The following is a 24888-nucleotide window of genomic DNA, read 5'->3' as shown; positions in this document are numbered from 1 at the left end:
TTCCTCAAAAGGCAGTGGTAGTGGATCATTTGGATATTTTTAAGGCAGAGCTAGATAGATTCTTGATTAACAAAGGGGTGAAAGGTTATCGGGAGTAGGCAGGAATGTGAGGTTGAGGTTACATTCAGATCAACCATGATCTTATTGAATGGCAGAGGAGGCTCGAGGGCTTCTGTGGCCTACTCCTGCTCCTAATTTGTTTTGTATAATTGTTTCAATCTCTTCTTAGTGATAAAAAAATTGTCTTTGCGATCAATGCTTTGTAAAAGGATGATGGCTTCTGACAGAGAGCTTCTGCAGTCCTTCCATGTTTTTCTTGAATGATTATGAAGTTTTCAGATTTATCTGTTGACTGTTTATAGATTTCATAACCAGATTTGGATTCCTTCTCTTTCTTTCCTATGTTCCAAATGCCAATAATTCCATAAGCTACTGCATTGTAGTCTTCATCTATTGCTACAGTCTTTGTTGGAAATGTGTAACAGGTTCTCTTGTTTCTACTCTTTATGGTGTTGATCAGTAAGATTTTGGAATATGTTATTTTCCTTCAATTCAGGAGAGTCACAGCAAGCCAGCTGCAAAAAGTGGAATTGTAATTTACTAAAATTGCTTAATCCATAATTGCTTTCTATAGAGTTGTGTAAACATTACTGAGCAATTGAAAATTTTTGCCTTTATGGACAAACTATGTATCATAAGCCTGAGCAAAATGTTAAAAGACATTTATAGAACACTAAGTGCTAAGACAAGTGACTGACGCAATCTTTCTTTGAAATTATTGAAAGTAACACTCGTGTTTTCAATTTAATTTCTGAGATTAATGTAGAAATAATTGAGGTTAGATAGTATTGTGGCTGAGATAAGATACACACAGATTAGGAAAGGAAATTCAAATCTTGGTTACAGTCCCACTCTTAAGCTAACATTCAATAGTTAGGTTTTCATTGCACAAAAAGACAAAGATATTTGTAAGATAGTCATTTTCAGTTCCTCATTCATTTATAAATTATGCCAAAGTAAAAAAGAAGAAAAGTTATTCTGGTACTATATGATACTTGGGCCTATCGACTTTGTCCAAGTTGTTTATTAATAGGTTTCATATTCTAATGTAATTGATTAATTCTATCAATCTGTTGTTTTGCATGTTTTTCATGTTCTCTTTTTTCAAAACCATGCCTTTCACAGCCTTTCACCACTTCCATGATAGGTCTTTGTTAAAACCAAGCTTCCACAATGTATCTTTAGAATTTTCCTTTGCAATGGAACAACTTTCAATTTTCTATGTTTTAAACTTTTCTTGGGAAGAATACTTACTGGGGTGAGAACAATTAAATTATGACACCTATTTATTGAATGTTAATACCTGTTCCAGTTTGAACCAATTCCAGAGGCAAATGCTAAAAGTACCAATTAAACAGTTCTTCTGTTGCATTTTATTTGGATGACTAAACTTCTCAACTTTGTAAAATAGGAAACAGTGCTTTAGTATTTAACTACAAATAAAATTAAAATTGCAGCTGCTATGGCTATTTTAACCAATAATACATTAAGTTGACAATGTAGAGTCAAGAAATCTTGGGTGTCACTGAATTTGGCTGAATTTTGTGTTGGAGGAATGAAACATTTCTGTGTAATGGTAGACTTATTACAAGGATAATATTATTGGCTGTTGGAACTTACATAAGAGCATGAGAGCATCAGAAATAGGAGCAGGAGAAGGCCATTCAGCCCATCAAGCCTTTTCTGCCATTCAATGAGATCATGAATGTTCTGATTGTAATCATAACTCAATTTTCCTGCCTGCCTCCCCCCTCCCATCTCTCTAATAAAAAAAATTCTGTCTAATTCAACCTTGAATATATTCAATGACCCAGCCTCCACTGCTCTCTGGGGTAGTGAATTCATAAACTCGATGACCCTCTGAGAGAACAAGTTCCTCCTCATTTCCATCTTAAATCAAAGACCTCTTATTGTGAAACATGCAACCCCTAGTTCTACATTTCCCCCACCAGGGCAAACATCCTCTCAGCATCTACCCTGTCAAGCTCCCTCACAATTTCATGTCATTTGGTCATTTTTTTCAACAAATCTCATAAATTTCAATAAGATCACCTCTCATTCTTCTAAACTCCAATAGGAATATTGGCCCAACCTGCTCAACCTTTCCTTATAAGACAACCTCTTCATTCCAGGAATCAACCTAGTGAACCTTCTCTGAACTGCCATCAATGCAAATATATCCCTCCTTAAATAAGTAGACAGAAAGTGAATGCAGTGCTCTACGTATGGTCTCACCAACACGGCGTGCAGTTATAACAAGATCTCCCTACTTTTGTACTTCATCCCCCTTACAATAAAGGCCAATATTCCATTTGCCTTCCTAATTACTTTTGTGATTCATGTACAAGGATTACCAGATCCCTCTATATCGTAGCATTGTGTAGCCTCTTTTCATTTAAATAATAGTTTGCTTTTCTATTTTTCCCACCAAAGTGGACAACCTTGCATGTCCCCACATTATATTCCAACTGCCAAATTTTTGACCACTCATTGAACTTATCTATATCATTTTTCAGACTCTTTGTGTTCTCCTTTCAACTTGCTTTCCTACCTATATTTGTATCATCAGAAAATGTGGCTACAATTCAATTAGTCCCTTTATCCAAGACATTAATATAGGTCATACGTAGTTGAGCCCCAGCACTGCTCCCTATGGCATCCCACTAGTTACAGTTTGCCAACCTAAAATTTACCCATTTATCCCGACCCTGTTTCCTGTTGGTTATCCAATCCTCTATCCATGTTAATACATTACTCCCGACATCATGAGCTCTGAGCTTACGCAGTAACTTTTTTTGCAGTTTTTATAATGCTTTCTGAAATTCCAAATACATACTTACTAGTTACCCTTTATCCACCCTGCTTGTTGCATCCTCAAGGAATGCTAATAACATTTTCAAACACGGTTTCCCTTTCACAAAACCATGTTGGCTTTGCTTGATAGCATTATGATTTTCTAAATGTCCTGCCACTACTTCCCTAATAATGGAATACAGCATTCTCCCAATGAGAGATTTTCGGCTAACTGGAGCTGGCCCATAGTTTCATGCTTTCTGTCTCCTTCCTTTCTTGAATATGGACATTATATTTGCAGTTTTCCAAACCACTGGGACTTTTCCAGAATCTGGGAAATTTTGGAAGATTATTTTCAATGCACCCATTATCTCTGCAGCCACGTCTTTTAAGACCCTAGGATGCAGGCCATCAGGTCCAGGGGATTTGTCAGACATTAGCTTTATTACTTTTCCTAGTACTTCTTCTCAAGTGACAGTGATTGTTTTAAGTTCCTCCCTCCTGCTCCTTGATTTTCTATTATTCTTGGAATGCATTTATTGTCCTCTACTGTGAATACAGAAAGTATTTGTTCAATGTCTGTGACACTTCCTTGTTTCCCATTGTTAATTCACCAGCCTCTCTATGGGACTAACATTTACTTTTGCTATTCTAAAGCAAATGGAGGACTCGGATGAGGACTTTGATGCTGCAGCCTACAAAAGGAGGCTGATGAGTGTGTACAACAAGATGGTTGGCCCATTGGAAAGCCTGCCAAAAAACCTGTGATCAACGTCCTGGATCATGGAGGTGTTCAGTGTCAACTTAGCACAGAGCTTTGTGCAGAACTTGGAGCTCATATCTTCCAGCATGCAAGTGGTGGCCAACTCCCTTCCACACTTGTGGATCCAACCATGGTGCAGCTTCCATTGCAGAAGCTGACACCCAATGTCTGAGTGCTGCAGTGGAAGCTCAGACTGCCATCATCATGGCTACGGATTACAGTTTGCATACTTTTGATGCAAGTCTGAAATCTCTTCACATTGATGGTAAACTTGCACAGTAAACAAACCTCGAAACTTTTCTCTCACATTACTTATATTTTAAACACTTAATTTCCTTAACACAAAGTGGAAACAGTGCCAGAAGTTATGTCCCTGCAATTAGGATTCATGCAGATCCAGTTCCGACCCTGTTTCCTTCTCCAAAGATGCTGCCTGACCTGCTGAGCATTTTTACTTATTTGTGTCCTAATTCATGTCATTGTTCATATTCAACAAAATAATTTAAAATAATGTTTTATCTGATTTTTCCTTGGGATATGTGCATCACTGGCTAGGCCAGCACTTATTGCCCACCCCTATGGCAGATATCCTTCCCTAAGGAATTTCAGTGAAACAGATGACTTTTTATGACAATTAGCAATGCTTTCATGGTTATTTTAATTTTTAATTCCAGATTCTTTTTTACTGAAGTCAACCATTATCTGCCATGAATGGGATTCAGACCCAGGTCCCAAGAGCAATATCTCAAAATCGCTAATTCAGTGACAATACCACTACGCCACTGCTTCCCCCAATTGAGAATTGCTTACTTCCCAATAAATTAGCAAAACAATTATTAAGCCCTGATTTTCTGATTCGCTTTCCTTAATTGCAACGTATTACTTCTCCACCGTTAAAGCTCCTTTTATGTTATCTGTAAAGTGAGGTTTGGTCCAGCTCTTTGCACTGTGTGGAGCCAAAACACAACATTAATATTAGGAGGAGCAAAGCTCGGTGAAGGCAGACGAGCATAGTTTACAAGTCAGTGGAGCTATTAATAGGCCTGAGTTCTTTTACAATGTCAACTGTAACCAAAGCCGTTGTGTTAAAGTGTGTTTGCCTGAAATATCTACAGCCACTAGTTGAGAGGTCTTGCTTCGGTAAACTTTAGACACACGAATGGAGTCGGCGGAAAAAGTCCAAAACCAACATTTTGCGGTCAGTTTATTAGGTCTGCCAGCTGAAGATGATGTATTTGCTGAGGATGAAGACACGAATGAAATTCGGATAAAACCAAAATCTTCCCCACTTCCACGAAGACGGAGTTCTTCTTCAGACGAGGGGTCAGAGCCTCCCCTAACTCTTAATCGAAAAGTTTCCTTTGCTGATGCATTTGGCTTGGAACTTGTGTCTGTCAGAGAATATGACAAATGGGACATACCCACTGGTACTCTGGGCGGTGAACCGCAGGGTGAGCGACCACCCCTTGAAGAATGTCTTTTATTGCCACTTTTTGAGTTACCACCCTCCCCTGAGGATCTGATGCGGAAACTTTATTCCCAGAAAGTGGAACTAGAATCAACGGAGTTTCCTCCGGGTACAACATGTATGAAAGGAGTAATTCGTGTATTGAACATATCGTATGAAAAGCGGGTGTACATCCGGATGACATTAAACCATTGGGACAGTTACTTTGACATATTGGCTGATTATGTGGCTGATTCTTGTGACGGTGAAACTGACCAGTTCACTTTTAAAATTTCACTAGTCCCCCCTTACCTCAAAAACGGGGCCAAAGTCGAATTTGCTATTCGATATGAAACTCCGGGTGCTGTTTACTGGGCAAACAACGATCACAAAAATTACTTAATTTTATGTCACAAGAAAGACGAACCGAACACAAACGAGAAATCTCCAGAAGAACTCGATGATCGAAACTTAAAAAGCTGTCTAAAGGCTTCATATAGGTGAGAAGACTTTAGCAGTTTGAGTGGGTACTGGCAAATTTAGAATGTTTGATCTCCTGTACAACCCTTAGCATTGCATCACTTTTCAGGAACACCAAGGGTTATTTACACATTATTTCCGTCCCAAATTTGTAGATCATCTTTATCCTAAAGAACGTCTAAAATTCTCGGTATAAGCAGCATCTCCGATTGATCAAAAAAACTTTTTTGCCGTGAACATTGTTTTCTGCTGACTGGAGTTTGGGGGAGGGGCTCAGAGAGTTAATTTGAAAATACCACGCAGATAAAACAAAGTGAATTATTTGTTCAATATGCAACAATATAGACTGCATATACTCTACTTCCTGCACTGACAGGAATGCCTTACTACAGTTGATCACTCATGATGGCAAACGTCCACGGTTTTTAGGCATCCTTGTCTTTATTATTCCTTTACCCCTTTTCACACCATCTCTATATTGTAAGCGACACAGTTGGGTAGATACACCACATGGTGTGTCACTGATCTGAGCAGAGGCCCTAGTTTGACCTTTGGTCTGTGCTGTGTAATTTAACTCAACGTTGATGGCAGTGACAATGTTAAAATTGAATTGAATTGACTAGATCACTGATGACTGTTGTCAATCCTGCTGGGTGTGAGTTGGAACAGGGCACAGAAGATTTGCGCTTTGCTATTGTATCCAAACCCAGGCATAGACCGGGATTTTCGAGTCCATCAGCAATGGGCATGTTCAGCGGCATGAGCAGACAATATAGTGCAATTGCTTTCATAACCGCGTGAAACCAGTCGTGTTCGTCTGCTTAGCCTGCCAATGGTGGGCCTCGTTTCCCAACCTCAGATGTCGGGAACCTCATTGTAATTGCATCAGCATCAGGCCAGCCTGCTGGAATCGTCTACCGTACCCCCCACCTCCCTTCCCCTCACCTCTGCTAGATTGCCTGTCCACTCTGCCCACTGACTTGTTTTGCAACAGCATATAAAAAAGGCATGCACTTGGCGGGCTGCACTTTGGGGGAGCTCGGAGGTGAGTACGTAGTAACATTGTACAGTGCTCGTCATGGTCGCCTGTTGGGCTTCAAGCTTCTGGGGTGATGTGGGGGGTGGTGGGGGGTGGGGGTGGGGGGTGGTGGGTGGAGGGGGGGTTGCCAGGGCAGCCCTGCTGTTGAGGTGATTTGTGGAGGTTTGGGCAAGAGCTGCCTTGTGGTTGAGGTGACTTAAGGGGTGGGGCATCAAGGGCAGCCCTACTGTTGATTATAGCGCACAAGCATTCCTGGTGGGGGTAGGGTGGGCGGGTGAAGCGGCCATGCATTAGGGAAACCTTGTATAAAGTGACCATTCCTCTGCAGCTGAGGCAGTTCAAGTGCAGACACATTGATATGATTGGAGTCGGACTTCTAGCTTAGCTGCCCTCTCAAGCAATGCAGAGGCATCAAAGTGCCCCAAAGTTCTTCACCCACCACCACAGACTGCAAAGTCATGAGTGATTTTAGTGGACTGCAGGACAGTTAGATGACTGCACATGTTGTGCAAACTCCACACTAAATTTGGCCATAGAGCAGTCACTGCTGAAGGTGCTCACAGCCCCTTGCAATGTCAGCATCCCAGTTTGGACCAGTCTCCCCCATGGTTCAGGCTAATAGTGCAGCCTTGCAGCGCAGGTTAAGAGAATGCCTGCACCTGAGCTGAGAGCACAGCATGCAGTCCAATGGGGAAAGCTGCTGCCAATCGGTCGGATGGAGTGGGATGGAGGTGGGTGGGATTTCGGGCAGCTATGCAGCACACTGAACTCTGGCCATCCAAATGGTGGCCAGCACGTTCTGGAAAGGGGTCTTCACACTTAATCAGGACAAGCACACCCATGCTAACCACGTGTCTCTTTCATCCTGCCCAAGGAGTGCATCAGGATCATGGAGCCTGGTGACCTAGCTGTTTGCCTGATGGCTTACAGAGAATGAAGACAGAGGATAGAGCGACTGAGGCTCTTGGCTGCACAGAGGCAGGAGCAGCAACCTCAGAAAGAAGGAGCAGCTGGGGCTCCCGCAGACGCTGCTGAAGAGCCACAGTGAGCCGTTGCTGGTTGGCGCCTAGCTAGACCCAGGTTTATAGATGCAGCCTTTCATTCCTACAGACGACCAAGAACCAGTGTCGCCAGAGACTGCACATGTCTAGGGAACTGGTCGGTCACTTCTGCCAGCTGCTGCAGGATTCGGCGCCATGAGGTCATGGAGGGCATCCATTGCCTGTGGCATGAAAGTGACCATGGTACTCAATTTCTACGTCAGTAGCTCCTTTCAGGGCTCCACTGGTGACCTCTATGGGATCTTACAAGCCTCCACCCACAAATTCATCCATGAAGTCATGGATGCCATCTTTGCAAGGGCACACAACTTTGTGCATTTCACCTGGGACCAGGACAGCCAGCATGCAAAAGCGGTGGATTTGCCCAGATGTCGGGTTTCTCACAGGTGCAGGGTGCGATTGATTGCAATCACATCTCATCGCAATACACAGTGAATTACATCAACTGCAAGGGGTTCCACTTGCTGAATGTGCAGCTGGTGTGTGACCACCAGAAACACATCCTGCAAGTGTGCGCACAGTTTCTGGGAAGTGTGCATGATTCCTACATCATCAGTCGGTCACACATCCCTGATATTTTGCAGAGTTCAGAGAAGTTGCAGTGATGGCCCATCAGGGGCCAGGGCTACCTGCAGAGGACATGGCTGGTGACACCTATGCAGCGGTCTCAGACTGCAGCAGAGCGACAGTATAACGAAGCTCATGCTGCAGCTCACAACTTGGTGGAGATAACCATCGGGATGCTGAAAATATGGTTCCGGTACCTGGACCGGTCTGGTGGAGCCCTGCAATATAGTCCACAGAGGGTGTCATGCATTGTTGTCACCTGCTGCGTCCTTTACAACCTGGCACTGCGATGGGGAGAGGAACTGGCTGACTAGGAGATGGAGGAGCTGGAGATCTCTTCCGATGAGGAGGATGCGATGGTGATAAGGGTGAAGAGGTCCTTGAAGGTGATGATGACGGGGATGTGGCCCTCACACTGGCTTGACGAGGCAGGTGCACTCAAGGAGGCCCTCAGAGCTGTTAGATTTGTGGAGGATGATGAAGACATGCAGTGAAGTGACTCCATAGGTCCTCACATTACATCCGTGAATGTTCACTCCAGTCTATCTTATGACAGCATGAATACCTTCTGTGAGAATGCTCCTGATATGGAGATGCAGTGGAGGTGCTAATAGTTGCTCGACTAAAGGAGGATGATGACGAAACACAGTGAGGACACTCCATAGATCTTAACATAGCCTCTGAGAATGTTTGACTCCTGTCCGGCCGAGGGCAGTTTGCTTGCGCTCTGTGATCAAGGTCATATCATGAAGTTGCAGCCATGAAACTTTAGAAGCATCTAATTTTTTGTCCGCCATCAGCACCTGAACCCTTCAGGAGCTGGAGCACAGCATCACTGGTCACAGATGCTGAAGGGATGGGGCCAGCCCCTCATTAAAGGTTCTGAGAGCACACAGAGAGAATGGTGGAACTCTGTGGCATCTGCCCACTATATTCTGGCAGCAATGACAAGCACTGTTCAGGTGCAGGCATCAGTAATGTGTCCAGTGAGTGTGAGGCTGGACCATTACTTTGGTCTGAAGGCTGCACAGAGCACAGGGAAGAGGCCCTGGACTGAGACACCTGCCTTTATCTTGTGCCGAAAGGTTTCACTTCTGAGTGACACGAACACTTTTCATCAGAACAAGGAGCCATAAGTAGGGAGACGTTCTTAGGAGTTTATTGACAATAGTGAACAGTGTATAAGTGATTAACACCCATACCCACGTGGTACAACTCATTCTTCTGAACTTTCTTAATCCTGTCGCTACATCTTTGTGCTCCCTGGACATCCACAGCAGAGGTGGAGACAGCCTGCTGACTGCACTGCCATGTCTGTAATGACCTTGGAGGCTGTCCTCTGGAGGTTCGAGACTTGGAGGGCCCTGGACTGCTTTCGGGGTCTTGCTGTGTGGCAGTGACACCCTCCTCAGCCTGTGGAGCTGGAGCTGCTGAGGTCACAGGAAGATGGGATTCAGATGGGCTAGACACTCTGGGAGTCACCTGGATGGATGGCCCCGGGGTGTGCACCAACTGATCCTCCTCCCAATGGGTGCCCAAGGACCCCAGGATGATTCCTTGAGAAGGGATAGCTGGAGTGAGATCGAGCTAACCGGCACCCCTCTCGCATACACTATTGGAGTCCAACTATGGCATCAGCGATGGTCCTGCACTGCTGCGCGGGCTCAACTCCAATATCTTGGACCAAGGTCTCCATAGTGGCCACCATCTGACCAGTGTTGACCTTGGTGCTTTGGCATGCTGGTGCTATCACCTCAGAGTGAAGTCAGATGGAGTCCTCCATCGTGCCTTGCAAACTGAGGAGTGCAGCAGTTATCCCTTCCTGATGTTCCCGAGCTTGTCTTTGCAGCTCCAGCAACTGTGACATGACTGAGTCCAGAGGCTTGACATCTGACATGGACTCGGCAAATTTCTGGCCTCCAGCAGTCCTCCAAGTGCCAGACACCAGGGGAACCCCTCCCACCATCTGCTGTCGATCAAACAGTGCAATGTGCCTACCAGATTGTGATCCCGAGGCTATTCTAAAGCTAGGTCCCACCAAGGTGTGTCTCTCTCCGCTGGTGGAAGGTGTGGGTGAGCGCTGTGATGGAACCTCAAGGAGGTTGCCTCCAGATTCCTCTTCAGAGGCTTCTTTGAGGCTTGACTGGAGGCCCTGAGTCATGGGCTCAGTTGGCTGTTTCCCAGCTGTGTGGAAGCAAGGAGAGATAATTAGTGCATGGTAGTGGCCTGTGAAAGAGGACACATCACTCACAGCATGGTTGCCTGATGGATATTGCACTGCTACATCCTCACTTGGTAGAGCAGCACCGACCTCACTGTCAGCACAGAAATGGGCCAGGTTGTCGCTGGCCAACTGTATGGCTGTGGTTTCAAAGTCCGTGAGGACCATTATTTCAGGCATCACTTCACCGGTCTGCGACCTCTCCCTGTTGTTGTTGTGTGCCAGCTTGTCCTGCATGAATAGAGATGGAAAGAGTGTAAGCAGGACACCTGCCAGGCCAGATAAGGATGCCTGGCATGTGTGGGCAGTGAATGGTCCCATGGACGCTATGAGGACAATGACGGCGAGTGTGAGAGATTGAATAGTGATGTCCCTTGAACTGGCAGTGAGCGAGGGCCCTGTGGATGTGTGATAGGGTTTATGGGTGTGTGAGTTGACAGCATGAGAAGAGTGACTTACCCTGGCAGATTGGAGGTCATTCATCCTCTTGCGGCACTGGGTGGCTGGCCGCTTTTGAAGGGAGTTGGTGGTGATCACCACTGCCACCGCCTCCCAACCCTGGTTGATCACACCACTGCCCATCAAGCAGCTGGAGTTGGGGTAGTGGACATCCTGGTGGGACTCCATGGCACCCAAAAGGTGTTCCAGTGATGCGCTGCTGAACATGGGGGCTGCAGTCTTTTTGCCTTTCGTGGACATCTTCCCTGCAGCAGTCAAGGGCTGGAAGCACTGAGATGTGTGCACATGGCTGGACTTTAAATATGGCACCCAGTGTGATGAAGCGGGGAGGTGATGGCGGGCAGGGGAATGAGAGCCCACCTGCCATGGAAATATGCTTCCCAGGAATGCATAAAGGATGTGGTGGATCTGAGGTGATACGGTGTGAAAACCCCTTCCCTGCCCATTCATGCAATTAGTGCAAATCCGGGACGATTCTGCCTATAGCCTACGTTCAACCAACATCACCAAAAACAAGTTCACTGGGTCAATGATCATATTTGCTGGTGTGTGGGATCTTACTGTGCACAGATCAGATTCTGTTCCTTGCCTCCGACATTGACTACCCTTCAAAAGTAATTAATAGTTAGTCAAGTGATTTGGGCAATTCTGGTAATGTGAAACGTTCCTCCCTAACAGCACTGTAGGTGTTCCTTCAACACTTGGACAGTAGCCATTGAAGAAGGCGGCTCACTACCACCTTCTAAAGGACAATTAGTGACGGCCAACAAATGCTGGTATAGCCAGCTATGCCCGCATCCCATGAACGAATAAAAAACTATAAATACAAGTTCATAATGGAAGTTATAGAGAAGAAAATTGTAAGGAACATTGGGTGAATAATAATTGGCTCGTTGTGTGTTCGAGGCAGGAATTCAATTTTTGGGGTTTTCTGACAGTCATAACTTCATTCTCAGCTGCAGAGCTGCTTGACTGAATTGTTGCTTTGTAATTTACTACCAGCCATCTATCCTTTCCTCTGCATTGGATGGAGAATAGTTGCCAGCTATGGTAATAATTCATGCTGACCAAAAAAAAGCTCGTTAATAAGAAAATATAAAACCCACAATACAAATTGTACCTTTCTTCGGGAGGGGGTGGGGGGGGGGGGGGGGGGGTGGTGGTGGGGGTATTTTAGTATTTGTATGCAAGCTACTTGCCTAAAGCACAGAACATTGGTCAAAGAGCATGACCGACATACAGGATATCAAAGTATGGGTAATGTGGAGGGGAAATAGGATAACGTAACCTTTGAGTTAGTCATGAGGATATGTCCTAAGAGCTTTTTTTTTACTTCGGAGAAGCATGGGCTTATTAGGGATATGGTAGAGGTTTTAAAATGATAAGATATTGGGTTCAGTTTGGTCAGATTGACTATTCAAGGTGGAGAGATCTGTTAGGACTGGAAATAGGACATTTGGGCTAAATGTTAGCTCAGAGGTGGAGAGGGAGTGAAGAGGCTCTGGTCCAGAAACTGGGGAGAATGGATTTCCTCTGTGTCCTGTGGTTTTTAATTATAGTTTACCCGCCACAGCCAGCCTGATTAGGGAAATTCTGCAACACAACAAATTGGTCTAATTATGGGGAGGGGTGGGAAGAGGCGGTTGGGAGAGATTCTGGTGGGATGGGTTTTGGCCGAAGGAGACTCTGACTGCTGGAGGGGATCTGACTGAAGAGATGGTTCAAATGTCAGGAAGGGGGCTGTTCTGATCACAGAGTGTTCAATCGTGGGGGGAAAGAAGAGTGGATGGTAGTTGGGGAGGGCCCAAACACAGGGTAGGGATCCAATTGTCCAGGGTGGGTGGAGGAACAGAGATGGTTTTGGCGCGCAATCTCGGTGGGAGATTCCAATTGCAGAGTGGGGGGCAGACAGATCCCGGAGGGAGGCAGGGGCAGCATTTATTGGGTATCTTAAGTCTGGAGGAAACACTCCTGCTCCTCCCAGCCCACAAGCAGTGCTGGAAAGGCATTCACCTTCTGAATCCAGTTCTCGCCTCCTTTCCTGAGACCAAAAAAAAAATGAAAACATGCAGCCTCATTAAAACATTTAAATGGTCAAGGTTTTTAATAGGACCTTTAACCCCCAAAATGAGTGAGTTTGGTTTGGATGGGAGGTTAAAAAGTTAAAAATATGAAATAGGATCCCAACCTACCTCGCAGCCACTATTTCTGGTTTTAACAGAGCCAGTATGAGGGACAGTATTCAATCTGGTTGCATGATGCAAGTTAGTAATTTAAAAATTATAACATGGCTGCTGGTCTTGATTTAACAGTATTTCTATTTTTAACTGCAGTCGACCAGGTTCTCCCTCCTATTTCCACGATCGGACCACCTCAAACCACCATCTGCTCATCTACCTCATGATCGGACCTCCACAATGATCACCAACTGTCCCTCCCCGACTCCTGCGATCGAACCCTTTCCATAATTGGACTCCCCATCCCTCCTCCCCACCCAATCTGACTCTCCTTGCAATCAGTTCTTCTGACTATCATCATTTCCTCAATGATCTTTCCCACCACTACCCCCATCCCTCTTCCCCATCCACTATAACAAACCTAACCAGGCCTATCTGTAAATAGTCTCGTCAGGTGCTTATCCAATTCCCTTTTGAAATCCACAATTGAATCTGCCTCCGCCACACTCTCAGACAGTGCATTCCAGATTCCAGCCTCTCGCTTTTCCTCATGTTGCCATTACTTCTTTTGCCAATCACCTTAAATCGGTGTCCTATGGTTCTTGATCTTATCACCAATGGGAACAATTTCTCTATCCAGTTGATCTATACTCCTCATGATTTTGAGCATCTCTGTCCAATCTCCTCCCAATCTCTCTTCTCTAGGGAAAACGGTCCATCTTCTCCAAACTATCCACAAAACTGGAGTTCGTCATCCATGGAACCTTTCTTGTGAATCTTTTTTGTGTCCTTTCTGAAGTCGTCACATTCCTCTGAACGCGCTACGCCCAGAATTGGACACAACCCAGTTGAGGCCCAAACCAGAGTTTTTTTTAAAAGGTGCATCATCATATTCCTTGCTTTCGTACCCTGTGCCTCGATTTATAAAATCCAGGATCCTGCATTCCTTTTTAACCGCTTTATTAACCTTTCCTGCCAACTTCAATGATTTGTGAAAATATACCCCAGATGTTCTTGGTGGAATTTTCCATTCTGGGACTAAGTCCTGTGGTAGGGGCAGGAACGGTGGGGTGGTGGTGGTGGGGGGGGGGGGGGGGGGGGGGGGGGGGGAGGGTGGGGGGGGGGGGGGGGGGGGGGGGTGGGGGGGGGTGGTGGTGGGGGTTGTGTGGGGCGGGGGGGCCTTTCCCGCAGCGCAGCTGGGAAAAATAAACAAATCTTACTGCATATTTTCAAATTTTTTCCCCAAGAACTTCCCTCACCCATTCCATTTCAGCTGAAATGTCACCCCTTCCTTCTGATCATTCACCAGTGCCTCGGCTGTGCCGAATCCACCAGGGTCATCAACTCTGGGGAGAAACAAGGGATGCTTCTGGGGGGTAGGGGAGGTAACAAAGTAAATGTGGTACATTTGAGAAGTAACAGTGCAGTGGGATTAAATTTAAAAGTATATAATGAAATAAGAAAACTAACACACCAAGGCTCCTCGACAGCACCTTCCAAACCCGTCACCTCTATCACCTAGAAGGGCAAGGGCAGCAAAGGCTGGTGGGACTTTATGCTATATCGCGTGCTGTCAGCCTCATTAATTATGCAGTTGAGAGTTTCCTGATGTTTTGTGTGGTGGGGCGGGCTGGATGGCAGGTGCCCCACTGTCATATCCAGGTGCCATATTTAAAAGGTGCCCAGACCCACCATTCAAGATAGAAAATCCACCTCCTGGAAGATCCTGAAGTTAGAAGGCCTGCATCATAGGTGCTCTACCCACCCATTGCTGTTCCAGGGTCTGGTCATTGGAGACCTCCATCTTTCCTTCTGATCACCACGAGCTACCCCAGGCCTCCTTGCAGGTAAGTCAAACATGGTAAGCAGGTAAGCAACACCATGTTGCTCCGGACGTGTTCTGGAATGGTGTGAAAACTCGCTGGCAGCACGGATGATTGGGCAAAGGGGAGACGATTCCGTTCAGGCCTTCATCTGCACCCCATTAATGGGAAGCAAAATTGTTTCACGCTGACCTCTGGCAGGAATGGTGACCTGCCATGTGCATGATGGGCTGGAGCGCATGTTTCTGTCTTCATTTTACGCTGGCGTGAAACTGACTTTTTGGCTCCCACCGCATTGAACTCCCGGCCCCCACCTGCCATTAAACCCACTACAGGGGGTCTGTAAAATGCTGCTTTCTGTTTCTGAGCCCCCTTTAGAATTTTACCCTTTGGTTTATATCCCTACCTAAAAGATCTGCAATCGATTCAGTGTTTACAAAAGCTCGTAAGCAATCAGTACTGATCTGATATCAAATAGTGTAGTTTGGAACGAGTATTGATCGCAGATCAGTGAAGCACTCGTACCTTTGATCACAGCTCATTGTTGCACTCAACTTGCTTGTGGAAGTGATAACTAGTGTTCGGAAGTGATCATTTGGCATTTTAGGCATTAAGTGTGATTATTAGGCATCAAAAAGTGACCCAGGAGGGTTTCAGTGCAGCTGGGAAAAATAAACAAATCTTACCGCATATTTTCAAATTTTTTCCCCATTGCATTTCAACTGAAAGGTCACCCCTTCTGATCATTCACCAGTGCCTCGGCTGTGCCGAATCCACCAGGGTCATCAACTCTGGGGAGAAACAAAGAATGCTTCCTGGGGGTAGGGGAGGTAATAAAATAAATGTGGTACAATTGAGAAGTAACTGTGCAGTGGGATTAAATTTAAAAGTATAGAACGAAATAAGAAAAATAACGCACCAAGGCTCCTCGACAACACCTTCCAAACCCGCCACCTCTATCACCTAGAAGGGCAAGGGCAGCAGACGCATGGAATCACCACAACTTGCAAGTTTCTCTCCGAGACACACACCATCCTTACTCGCCATTTATTCAATGTTGGTGAGTCAAAATCCTGGAACTCCCTTCCCAACAGCTCCCACCTACTTGGCTGCTGACTTTGCAGCTCGCCATCAGCCATGATGAGGAACTCAACAAGCTGCCGGGAGAAGTCACCACAGCCCAGGGCGGGGTCCTCCCCAATATCCAGGCTGTGCTACTGCCCAAGAAAACCGGGCGTCCCAGCAAGGTTCATGCTTGAAGGGGAAAGATCAGAAAAAGTTAAAAACACTATGTAAATAAAATTTTTATATAAACAAAAATGTACTGTTGCATGGCTAAAAGCCACAATTTTGCAGTACATCCCTCCACTCTTCAGTTCTTCCTGGATCCCACTTCCTCTGCTGTAAATAGCAACACCCAGCTCTCATGGCCCGGAGCCTTCCCTCCCCCTTAGGCCTGTCAGCAATATACCTACATGGGACTGTGTGTTAGCCCATACCCCAGACTCGGAGCCTACCCCTGACATCCCCTCAAGTCTCGGGCCTCACACCCCACCCTCAAGCCTCAGCCCTCTTCCCCCTCCTCCTCAAGCCCTTTCCCCTACCAGCCTCTCCCCACTCCCCTCCAGTCTTGCTCACCCCTGTCCTCCCACCCCCTCCTCCATTCCCCCCGCTCTGTCCATGTCTCTTTCTCCTTCTGTCCCTGTCTTTCTGTCTTCCTATGTCCCTGTGTGTCCCTCTCTCCCTGCCTCTCTCTCCCTGTGTATGTCTCTCTCTGCCTGTGACCCTGTGTGTCTGTCTCTCTCTCTCCCTGTGTCCCAGTAGGGGGTGGGGGCTAGAATGGGGGTGGGGGTGTAGGAGATGGGGAAGGGGAAAAGGGGGGTTGGAGGTGGAGGAGGTAGAGAGGGTGGGGCATAGGAGATGTTGGGGTGCTGGGTGGGGGTGTAGGGGGTTTGGCATAGGAGGCGGTAGATGGGTGGGGAGGTGGGTTTAGGTTTTGGGGGGCAGCATTAATCTTGAGACTAGTCAATATTTGGTACCTGAAAAAGGCTTTATAAAATTCCAGTTGATTCTAAACACACTAAGTACTTCAAACGTCCTTTAATTAAATCCAGATCTGTCCCTATGTGTGCAAAATGGATAAAAAGCTTTTAGCCCTTTTCTGCCTGTTAACAAATTGTAACCATTTATTCAACTCTATACCATAAGGTCCTATTATAGAATAATTCTACCTAATATCCATCTTCTGCCTAATTAGATCTCTATATTCCGTGATACTGGAAATTGGGAGGCAGATGTGTTCACTGCCAGGCAGCCCATACTAATTGCTGGCACATGCACTTAACCACACTGCAGGGACAAATTTCCAAGTATGAGCTGCAGGGACTTAATTAATTTCCAACAACAATTTATATCTGCGGTGCTTAAACAAGCGAATTTTCTTGCTGCAAGCACACTCAAAGTTAGCTGATCACAGATTCAGCATTATTCCATGTCAGTTCAACACCAATGATGTCAGCTGAATGGTTGCTGTTCGCAATTGATGTGGTTTCAGGTCAGTTCCTTCACTTGATCACTTTCAGGTGTCAAATGATGACTTAAAAATCACTTCCAAATGTAGAGTATCACACCCAAGTGTAAGTAAACACTGCTATGTGCAGAATTCTGTCAAAGTTTTCAGGTAGAGATTGCCTCTTCTCATTCTTCCTACCAAATGTATCACTTCACATTTCTCTGCATTAAATTTAATCTGCCACATGCCTGGTCATTCCACCATTCCTCTTGAAGTCAATCATTACCTTCCTCACATTTCACAATACTTCAAAGTTTTGTTTAATCTGAAAATTTTGAATTTATGACCTGGGTACTAAAGTCTAAATCACTAATATATATCAGGAAAACCAGTGGTAGCTGTTCAAGTACAGAGCCATGAGAGACCCCACTGTATAGCTTCCTCTACCTCTGGAACAAACTTCAGAAGTATGTGATGGGTAAAGAATCATTACAGTCCTTTAAAAGGGAATTTGGTGTATTTGAGAGAAGGGAACATTTCCCGCTATAGAGGGAAAGTTGTGGGTTAGTTGAGGAGTTATAGGCTACCATTATCTCTTGGAGATTGCTTGATTGCCTTAGGCAGTGACAAAGTTATTGTTGAAAGATGTGGGGTGGGGGAGGGGGGCAGTAAAGAATATGCAAACAGGGATTAGGACTACTGTTTGTATGGAGAGTAAACACCAATACAGATTGGTCAGGCTGAATGTCAGTTTCCATGTTGTAATTTCTATATAATTCTATGATTCAGACAGAATTCCAGAGAATTCTAAGATAAAAGCAAAATACTGCAGATGCTGGAAATCTGAAACAAAAACAAAAATTGCTGGAAAAATTCAGCAGGTCTGACAGCATCTATGGAGAGGAACGCAGAGTTAACATATCGAGTCAGTAAGGCTCTTCATCAGAACGCTTCTGATGAAGAGTCATATGGACTTGATAAGTTAACTCTATCTTCCTCTCCACAGATGCTGTCAGACCTGCTGAGTTTTTCCAGCAGGTTTTGTTTTTGTTCCACAGAATTTTTCCTCAGCTGGCCATCAGCTTCTTTTCTTTAATTATCAGGTGCTAGCATGATTGGGGGAGGATTATTTGAGTAAATTGAAATGCATGCAAATGAAACATGTGTTATGCTTTATCTGCGACCTCTAAAGATCCATATCATGCAAAAATGCAATAACCGATGAAGACAAATGCTTAGACATGCCTGCAGTTCAGTATTAAGTTAAAAGCGCTCTTTAAATGAAAGTAAAGGATGTTTTCAATGTTTAAAGAGGCAATAAAAGGCATCTGGACTAATCGTAGGTGCAAAATACAATATATATTAAGAGTAAAATGAAAAAGATCAATAAAGTGATAAAGCATTTTCTGTATTACAACTGATATCATTTCAACCAATTTATCAGGAACAGTCCAACTCTTTGTAATTTGAAACAACTTGCTTAAAATCTTTTGATGCCTGCATTTCATCTTCACATTTTGATTGCTGTGTAAATTTTCCTGTGCACAGTTAAAATAAGAAAATTGTACATCAGTATTAAAGTCACACCAGTAGTGTAATAAACAGTCGAGATTAGTTAGTATTGTTAGTAACCAAAAATTAATAATGACTCAGTTAAATGTTGATAAGTGGATTTCTATCAGAAAATAAGATTTTAGGATCAGTATGTAAGGAATCACATGACAAAACATACTTAAGGGTAGCAAGCTTGTGAGGAACAGGTGGATTTGGAGCTCTTTCTGAATGCTCTCCACCAAAGGGGTTTTCCTTGTATCATGTTGGGTCTATTGTAGACAAATTGAGAGAGATGGTTACTTTGATTAGTCAATAACTCCACATCATATTGTATCATGCGACTACCAGGATGGTAGAAGGTGAGCTAGATTTGCCTTTGTATTTCTTCATTTAACAATTGCTATGTTCTAATCATCCTATGAAATTTGCATAATGGTTAACTGTAGAAATAAATGCCCATCTATAATATATTCAAGGTTTTGCATATAGAGCACATTTTCTGCAGGTGTAACGCTTTCTTATTATCAAATGTTTCTCATCAGATTTTTCTTTTATAATTTATTATTTTTAGCTTTCTTCTCCATTTATGTGACGGACTCATTCTTCCCGTCAAATGTATTATATTGCAAGTTTATACTAACCAGTTTATTCTAACCAATTTATCATTTATTCACACTTCCTTCAGTTGATTGCTTGATATACAAATGAATTGCTCCTCAGATAAACTTCTTCCAGTTATTTGGGTGATGGACAAATTTCTTCACTGGGATTGACTAAAATGTTATAAAGGAGAAGGCTATCCAAGTAATTTAATTACATTGTTTAAAAAATTACCAAGTCCTTTGCACTGTCATTATTTTCTTAATTACTAACATTTATAATGTCTAAAAACAGAACCTGGCTTTAATGGAACCATCATGGCCTCAAAATGTTAACACTGGCAATGTAACAAACTCAAATTTTGAGTGCCCGACCACCAGGTGTTCAAAGCACCGCCTGTTTCAGGGGATAGGTCCTATTTAACATAGAAACTGGGGTTCTATGGTGTAAAAAGGTCCCAGGAAGTTGTCAGAGCTTTCGTTTCCTGATGTTCAGTTGGAGGAACTTTTGTTTCATCACTGACTTGATATCAGGTCAGATGTGGAAGCATGATGAAAGCAGTGGCAGAATTTTATGCCTAGTGGGCGGGCGTGTGCCTGACCCGATCAGGCGTAAAGTACCATGAGAAGGCGTCGGACGAGCATCCCAACATCATCCTGCACAATCTTCAGGTCGGCAGGCGCACACGAGTGTTGGAGCCGCGCCCGCCATCAATCAAGAGGCCACTTAAGGCCATCAAAAACCCAATTGAACCCAATTTTATGTCGCCCATGCATTTTCACACTCATTGTATAGGCAAAACAGGCAGCCCACACTTTGCAAAACCTCATCCAACGGCAGGATAAAAGGGTCAGCAGCATTGTCACTTTGAGTAGTGAGGAACGTAGGGGATAATTTTCTGCTGGTTGCTTATCTGAGCATGACAGCTTCATCTCTGCTCTGATTTTTATTCTTAGCATTTCGAGTCTTTATTTCAGGACTCATTGATGTCTCCAAGGCTCCTGGAGTATTTTGACCATGTGGACCCTTCCAGGTATCAGACAGCCTTCTGTTACCCTGGTAATGAGGATTGTAGTCTCCACTAGTGGCACCTCCTCTGAGGAGGAAGAGAGGGGTTGAAGGGAGAGGAGGCCAGGAATCACAGTGTAGCTTCTAGGGGAGTGACCTGTGGGAGGAGAGGCACAGGCACACGGGGAGCAGGGCCAGCAGGTCATCCAAGGCGGAAAGGGCCACAGAAGGCACCATTATCCTGTGCCAGGGGTTACAGGCAGCAACGCAGCTACCTCAGTACATCTGAGGTGCAATGCCGAAGGAGGCTTCTCTGCCTCTCCAGCGAGCAGGTGACCTCAATTTGTCAGATGATTTGGCCCGAGAGCACCTCCAACTGTATGGGTTGAAAACCCATGCCATTGGCTCTGAATTGGCCAACCAGCATGAAATCGTGGTCAGGGGCCGATTGCGGGCAGGAGCTCGTTTCCCGACCAGTCAAGGGCCTGCCGATCGCTTGCGTCCACCAAGGGTAATATTCAGGCCCAAATAATGGAGAGATAGAATTGGGTATAGTATTACTTTTAGTATGTTAAGTAGGTGCAAGTAACAATATTGGCAATGTGGTTAAAATGAAAGCTGTGTCCATGAATTGCAATTAAAGTAAAAAAAATTCTAGTTAAAAAGTCGGATACCATCTGAATTATATTTGCAAACATTATTAATTGAAATAAGTACTTTATTTCATAACTTAATAAACAAAAATCTTGTTTGTTGCATTAACAGAATATTTGGTAAGGAACAGAGTGTAGTCACTTTTATTTATGTGGAGAATATATGTTTGTTTTAATGACTTGGAACACCATGGTTAAATGGCATCCATTAATCATGGAAAGATTTAAAATAAGCAGTATGCTGGCTCCCTAATTATTGTTTTTTGTAGTTTGCATCAACTTATAATTGAGATGAGGGAACCTTTTTGTGAATGCTGGTTAATATTTTGTCATGTGGTTAGGGTTGAGATGGGGTTCTTCAGGGTTTATCCATTTTCCATAAGTAAGCTACTTAAGACTGTAGTTTTTCAAAACCATTATTATTTATTTACAGCTTTATGTACATCTTAGGAACTCAGCATGAGGTTGGACTTCCCTCCTTCCAGATCTTTGTTACTTAGTCATGTGTCATTATATCATAGTTACATCAGCATCAGGTGCTTTGATGTTAACCCTTTACTCTACATCTCCAAGTCTTTATCCCAAATATATACATCCTCTGACATCTACCCCCACCCCTAAAGTCTCAGACTTCACAGGATTAGTCCCTAAGACACCTTAACCAATCTCCCTGATCTTGTTCTGATCTCTTTTTTAAGTCGAGAATAGACTGCCCTCTCTATTAGATATGAGTGTCCTTCTCCGGGGTGGTTGTAGACCTTTATCTTGATTCTTGTTCCTTATGTCCTTCTAGATCCGAATTGGCTTTCTTTCCAATGATCTTAAGGCACTGTGGTTTCTCTTTATATTTCCCTGGTCAATCTCAATCCTGTAAGATCTCAGTTGTGGAGCTCTTCATTATTATGCCTTCTTTCTGTTGATGATACTCTCTGGGATGATAAGTCTTATGCTCTATGCCGGAAGTTATAATTACTAGCCTCTTTGTGTCTCTGTTCCTCCTTGCGCAACTCTCTCATGGTTATTCAAGATGAGATTTGATTCTAGTTTCCGTTGCACAGCTGCAAGTTGTGTTTTCAGTCCTCTTTCCATTAACATTAATTCTGATGGTGAGAACCCATTTTGTAACTAAGAAGGGCTTCTTTGAGATCTTTCTTTTTCATCAAGTCCATGTTGGTTCAAACACCTCTCTTAGCTTCTCCATTTTCTTGAGGATACTGAGGTGAGATAGTCATGTGAATGAATCTATATTCCTTTGCAAAATTGTAGAATAATTCATTAGCAAACTGTGGACCAGTGCCTAAGACTACAATTTCGGGATGCCATGTGTCGCATAGATTCTCTTCAGTGAGTGAATGGCTGATCCTGCCATGATGCTGTGCAATCTGTTTACTTAAATCCATCTGGATGGTAATCAATGACAATAATAAACACCTTGCCTTTAAAATCAGGCACTTCATAGCCTTAATGGAAAAGTGGAGGGTGACAATGGTTCTGTTTGGTCTTGGTTGTTCATTGCACACATAAGGCAATTCAAAACTAGTTCTTCAATAGAACGAGTAATGTTTGGCCACCAGACTGATTGCTGGGCTCTTGCTCAACATTTTGCTATCCCTAAGTGACCTTGATGAATTTTTTGGAGAATGCCAAACTGAAGTGTTCTCGAAATGACTATTTTGTCATTAAAAGCTAGGAGATCATCAATGATTATTAGGTGATTTCTCTGTTCAAAGTTCTGCCATAGTACTGGGTTGCTAACAATCCTTCCAGACAGTATTGCTTTATCTGGACACATTTGTCATCCTGCCGCCATGCTTGTTTTATCTCCTGCAGTTTCTTTTATAGTAACCAGTGTTTAACAATGAGTGACATATATGTTTCCATCTTCTCATTGAAATTCAAATCCTCTATTTTGATTCCTTCCACTGGTATTCTTGATAGTGCATCTGTTGTCATCCTGTACTTCCCTTAAACATACTCAGTTACTGAATCATACCTCATTATTCTCAGTCTGAAGCATTGAATTCTAGGTGGCATCTTTGCAATCTCCCTCATGTTCAAAAGAGTGACTTATGGCTTATGGTTGGTTTCAATTTTAAACTGGAATCCCATCAATTAGCCTGAGAACTTCTTGCATGCCCATGTTGCTGTCAGGCCTTCCTTCTCAATTGTTGCATATCTTTTTTTCTATGTCTGTACGTGATCTTGAGATGTAATAATCTGGTTTACCTTTACCATCTGTTTGTACTTGAATAAAACTGCACCCAGACCTGGAGATAATGTGTTGGCTGCTACTATGCTTGGCAGTAGTGGATCATTGTGCACTAAAAATTTTAGGAGAAAATGAGATGTTTTTGATCTTCCCAAAAGCATTTTACTGGTCCACATTCCAGCACCACTGTTGACTTTGTCTCAACAGCTATCTCAACAGCTCATTGGTTTCTGCCAAATTTGATAAGAACTTGCCTACTTGGTTGACCATTCCTAGGAATCTCTGTAGCTCTTTAATGTTCCTTGGTATGGAAACTATCTAATTACCTTTTATGGTTTGGCCATTATTCCTGAAGCTTGCATGATGTGTCCTAAAAACTTAATCATATGTTTTGCATATTCACATTGCTTGTTCAGTGTCAAACATGCATCTGGAGAACTTTCAGGACTGCTCTCAATCTGCAATCATGCTATTCCCTCATGGAGCTGTGTACAAGTATGCCATCCATATGGTATATTACTCCATCCATGCCTTCTAGGGTCAGAGACATTGTTCTCTGGAGTATTTCTGGAGGAGACACAATTCCTAATGGTAATCCATTAGAGCAAGCTTGACCTAATATGATCAGCAGTCTGGATTCTTTGTCTAGGGGCAACTTCCAAAACCACTGTTTGCATCTAATTCGGTGAATAGAGTACTTTTAGCTAGTTTGGCAAGACTTTTGTCCACTGATGCCATCGGGTGGATCTCACGTTCTATTGATTTGTTTAGTTAAGTCAAGTCAAGTCCACACAGATTCTAACTGGGCCATTTGGCTTTGGGACCATTCCAGAACACCACTTTGTCAGTATGGTTACCGGACAGGCAGCCTGTTGCAGCATATGCTCAATTTCACCTTTGACCTTGTTCAAGAGTGGGTGAAGGACCTTCCTTGGTGCAGAGGCAAATTGATTTAGCAGCAGCTTTTAGGGTAACATGGTATTCGGTCTTCAGTTTTACCAAGCCTGTAAATAATCTTGGAAATTCATTCCTGAAAGTGCTTCCATACTGCTTATCAGCAACTTCATCAACTTTATAAATCCACGTCAAGTGTAAGCATGCCTTCCTGCTTAATAACAATGATTCTTGGTTCTTCATGATGTAAATGTTTTTTCTATCCTTATATTTTACTTTTGCCAGATGTTGTCCTTTGACTTTCAGTGTGGTCCCACCTGGACTTTGTAACTGGATGGATGATGGCTGAAGTGTAATGCATGTCGGCCACTTTATTTTGTCAGGTAAGACTGAAACACCTGACCCTGTGTCTAACTTAAATTCTGAGGTGTCCATCCACTTCAATTTTAATGCTCTGGTATTTATTTTCTGTTGCATGTACTTCTCCTAGGAAAGTTATTTCCTTTCCCTGTGAACAAACAATCTTTTGCCTTGAGTTCTGTTTGTACTGCCTTAGAATTAGATCATC

The 24888-nt window shown here is 43.8% G+C and overlaps 1 protein-coding gene across 1 annotated transcript in view; it reads left to right on the top strand.

Annotated features, from left to right (window-relative positions):
- The first annotated feature begins 4625 nt into the window (after positions 1-4625).
- Positions 4626-24888, top strand: part of ppp1r3ab (protein phosphatase 1, regulatory subunit 3Ab) — a 66735-nt gene continuing 46472 nt past the window's right edge. Inside the window, exon 1 of the mRNA XM_041216287.1 lies at positions 4626-5563. Coding sequence (XP_041072221.1) covers positions 4776-5563 — 788 coding nt within the window. The 5' untranslated portion in view covers positions 4626-4775. The remainder of the gene's footprint in view (positions 5564-24888) is intronic.

Source organism: Carcharodon carcharias, chromosome 21 (assembly GCF_017639515.1).
Source record: "Carcharodon carcharias isolate sCarCar2 chromosome 21, sCarCar2.pri, whole genome shotgun sequence".
Lineage (NCBI taxonomy): Eukaryota > Metazoa > Chordata > Chondrichthyes > Lamniformes > Lamnidae > Carcharodon > Carcharodon carcharias.
Note: the sequence above shows the minus strand (reverse complement) of the source record. Positions and strands in the feature narration are given on the sequence as shown.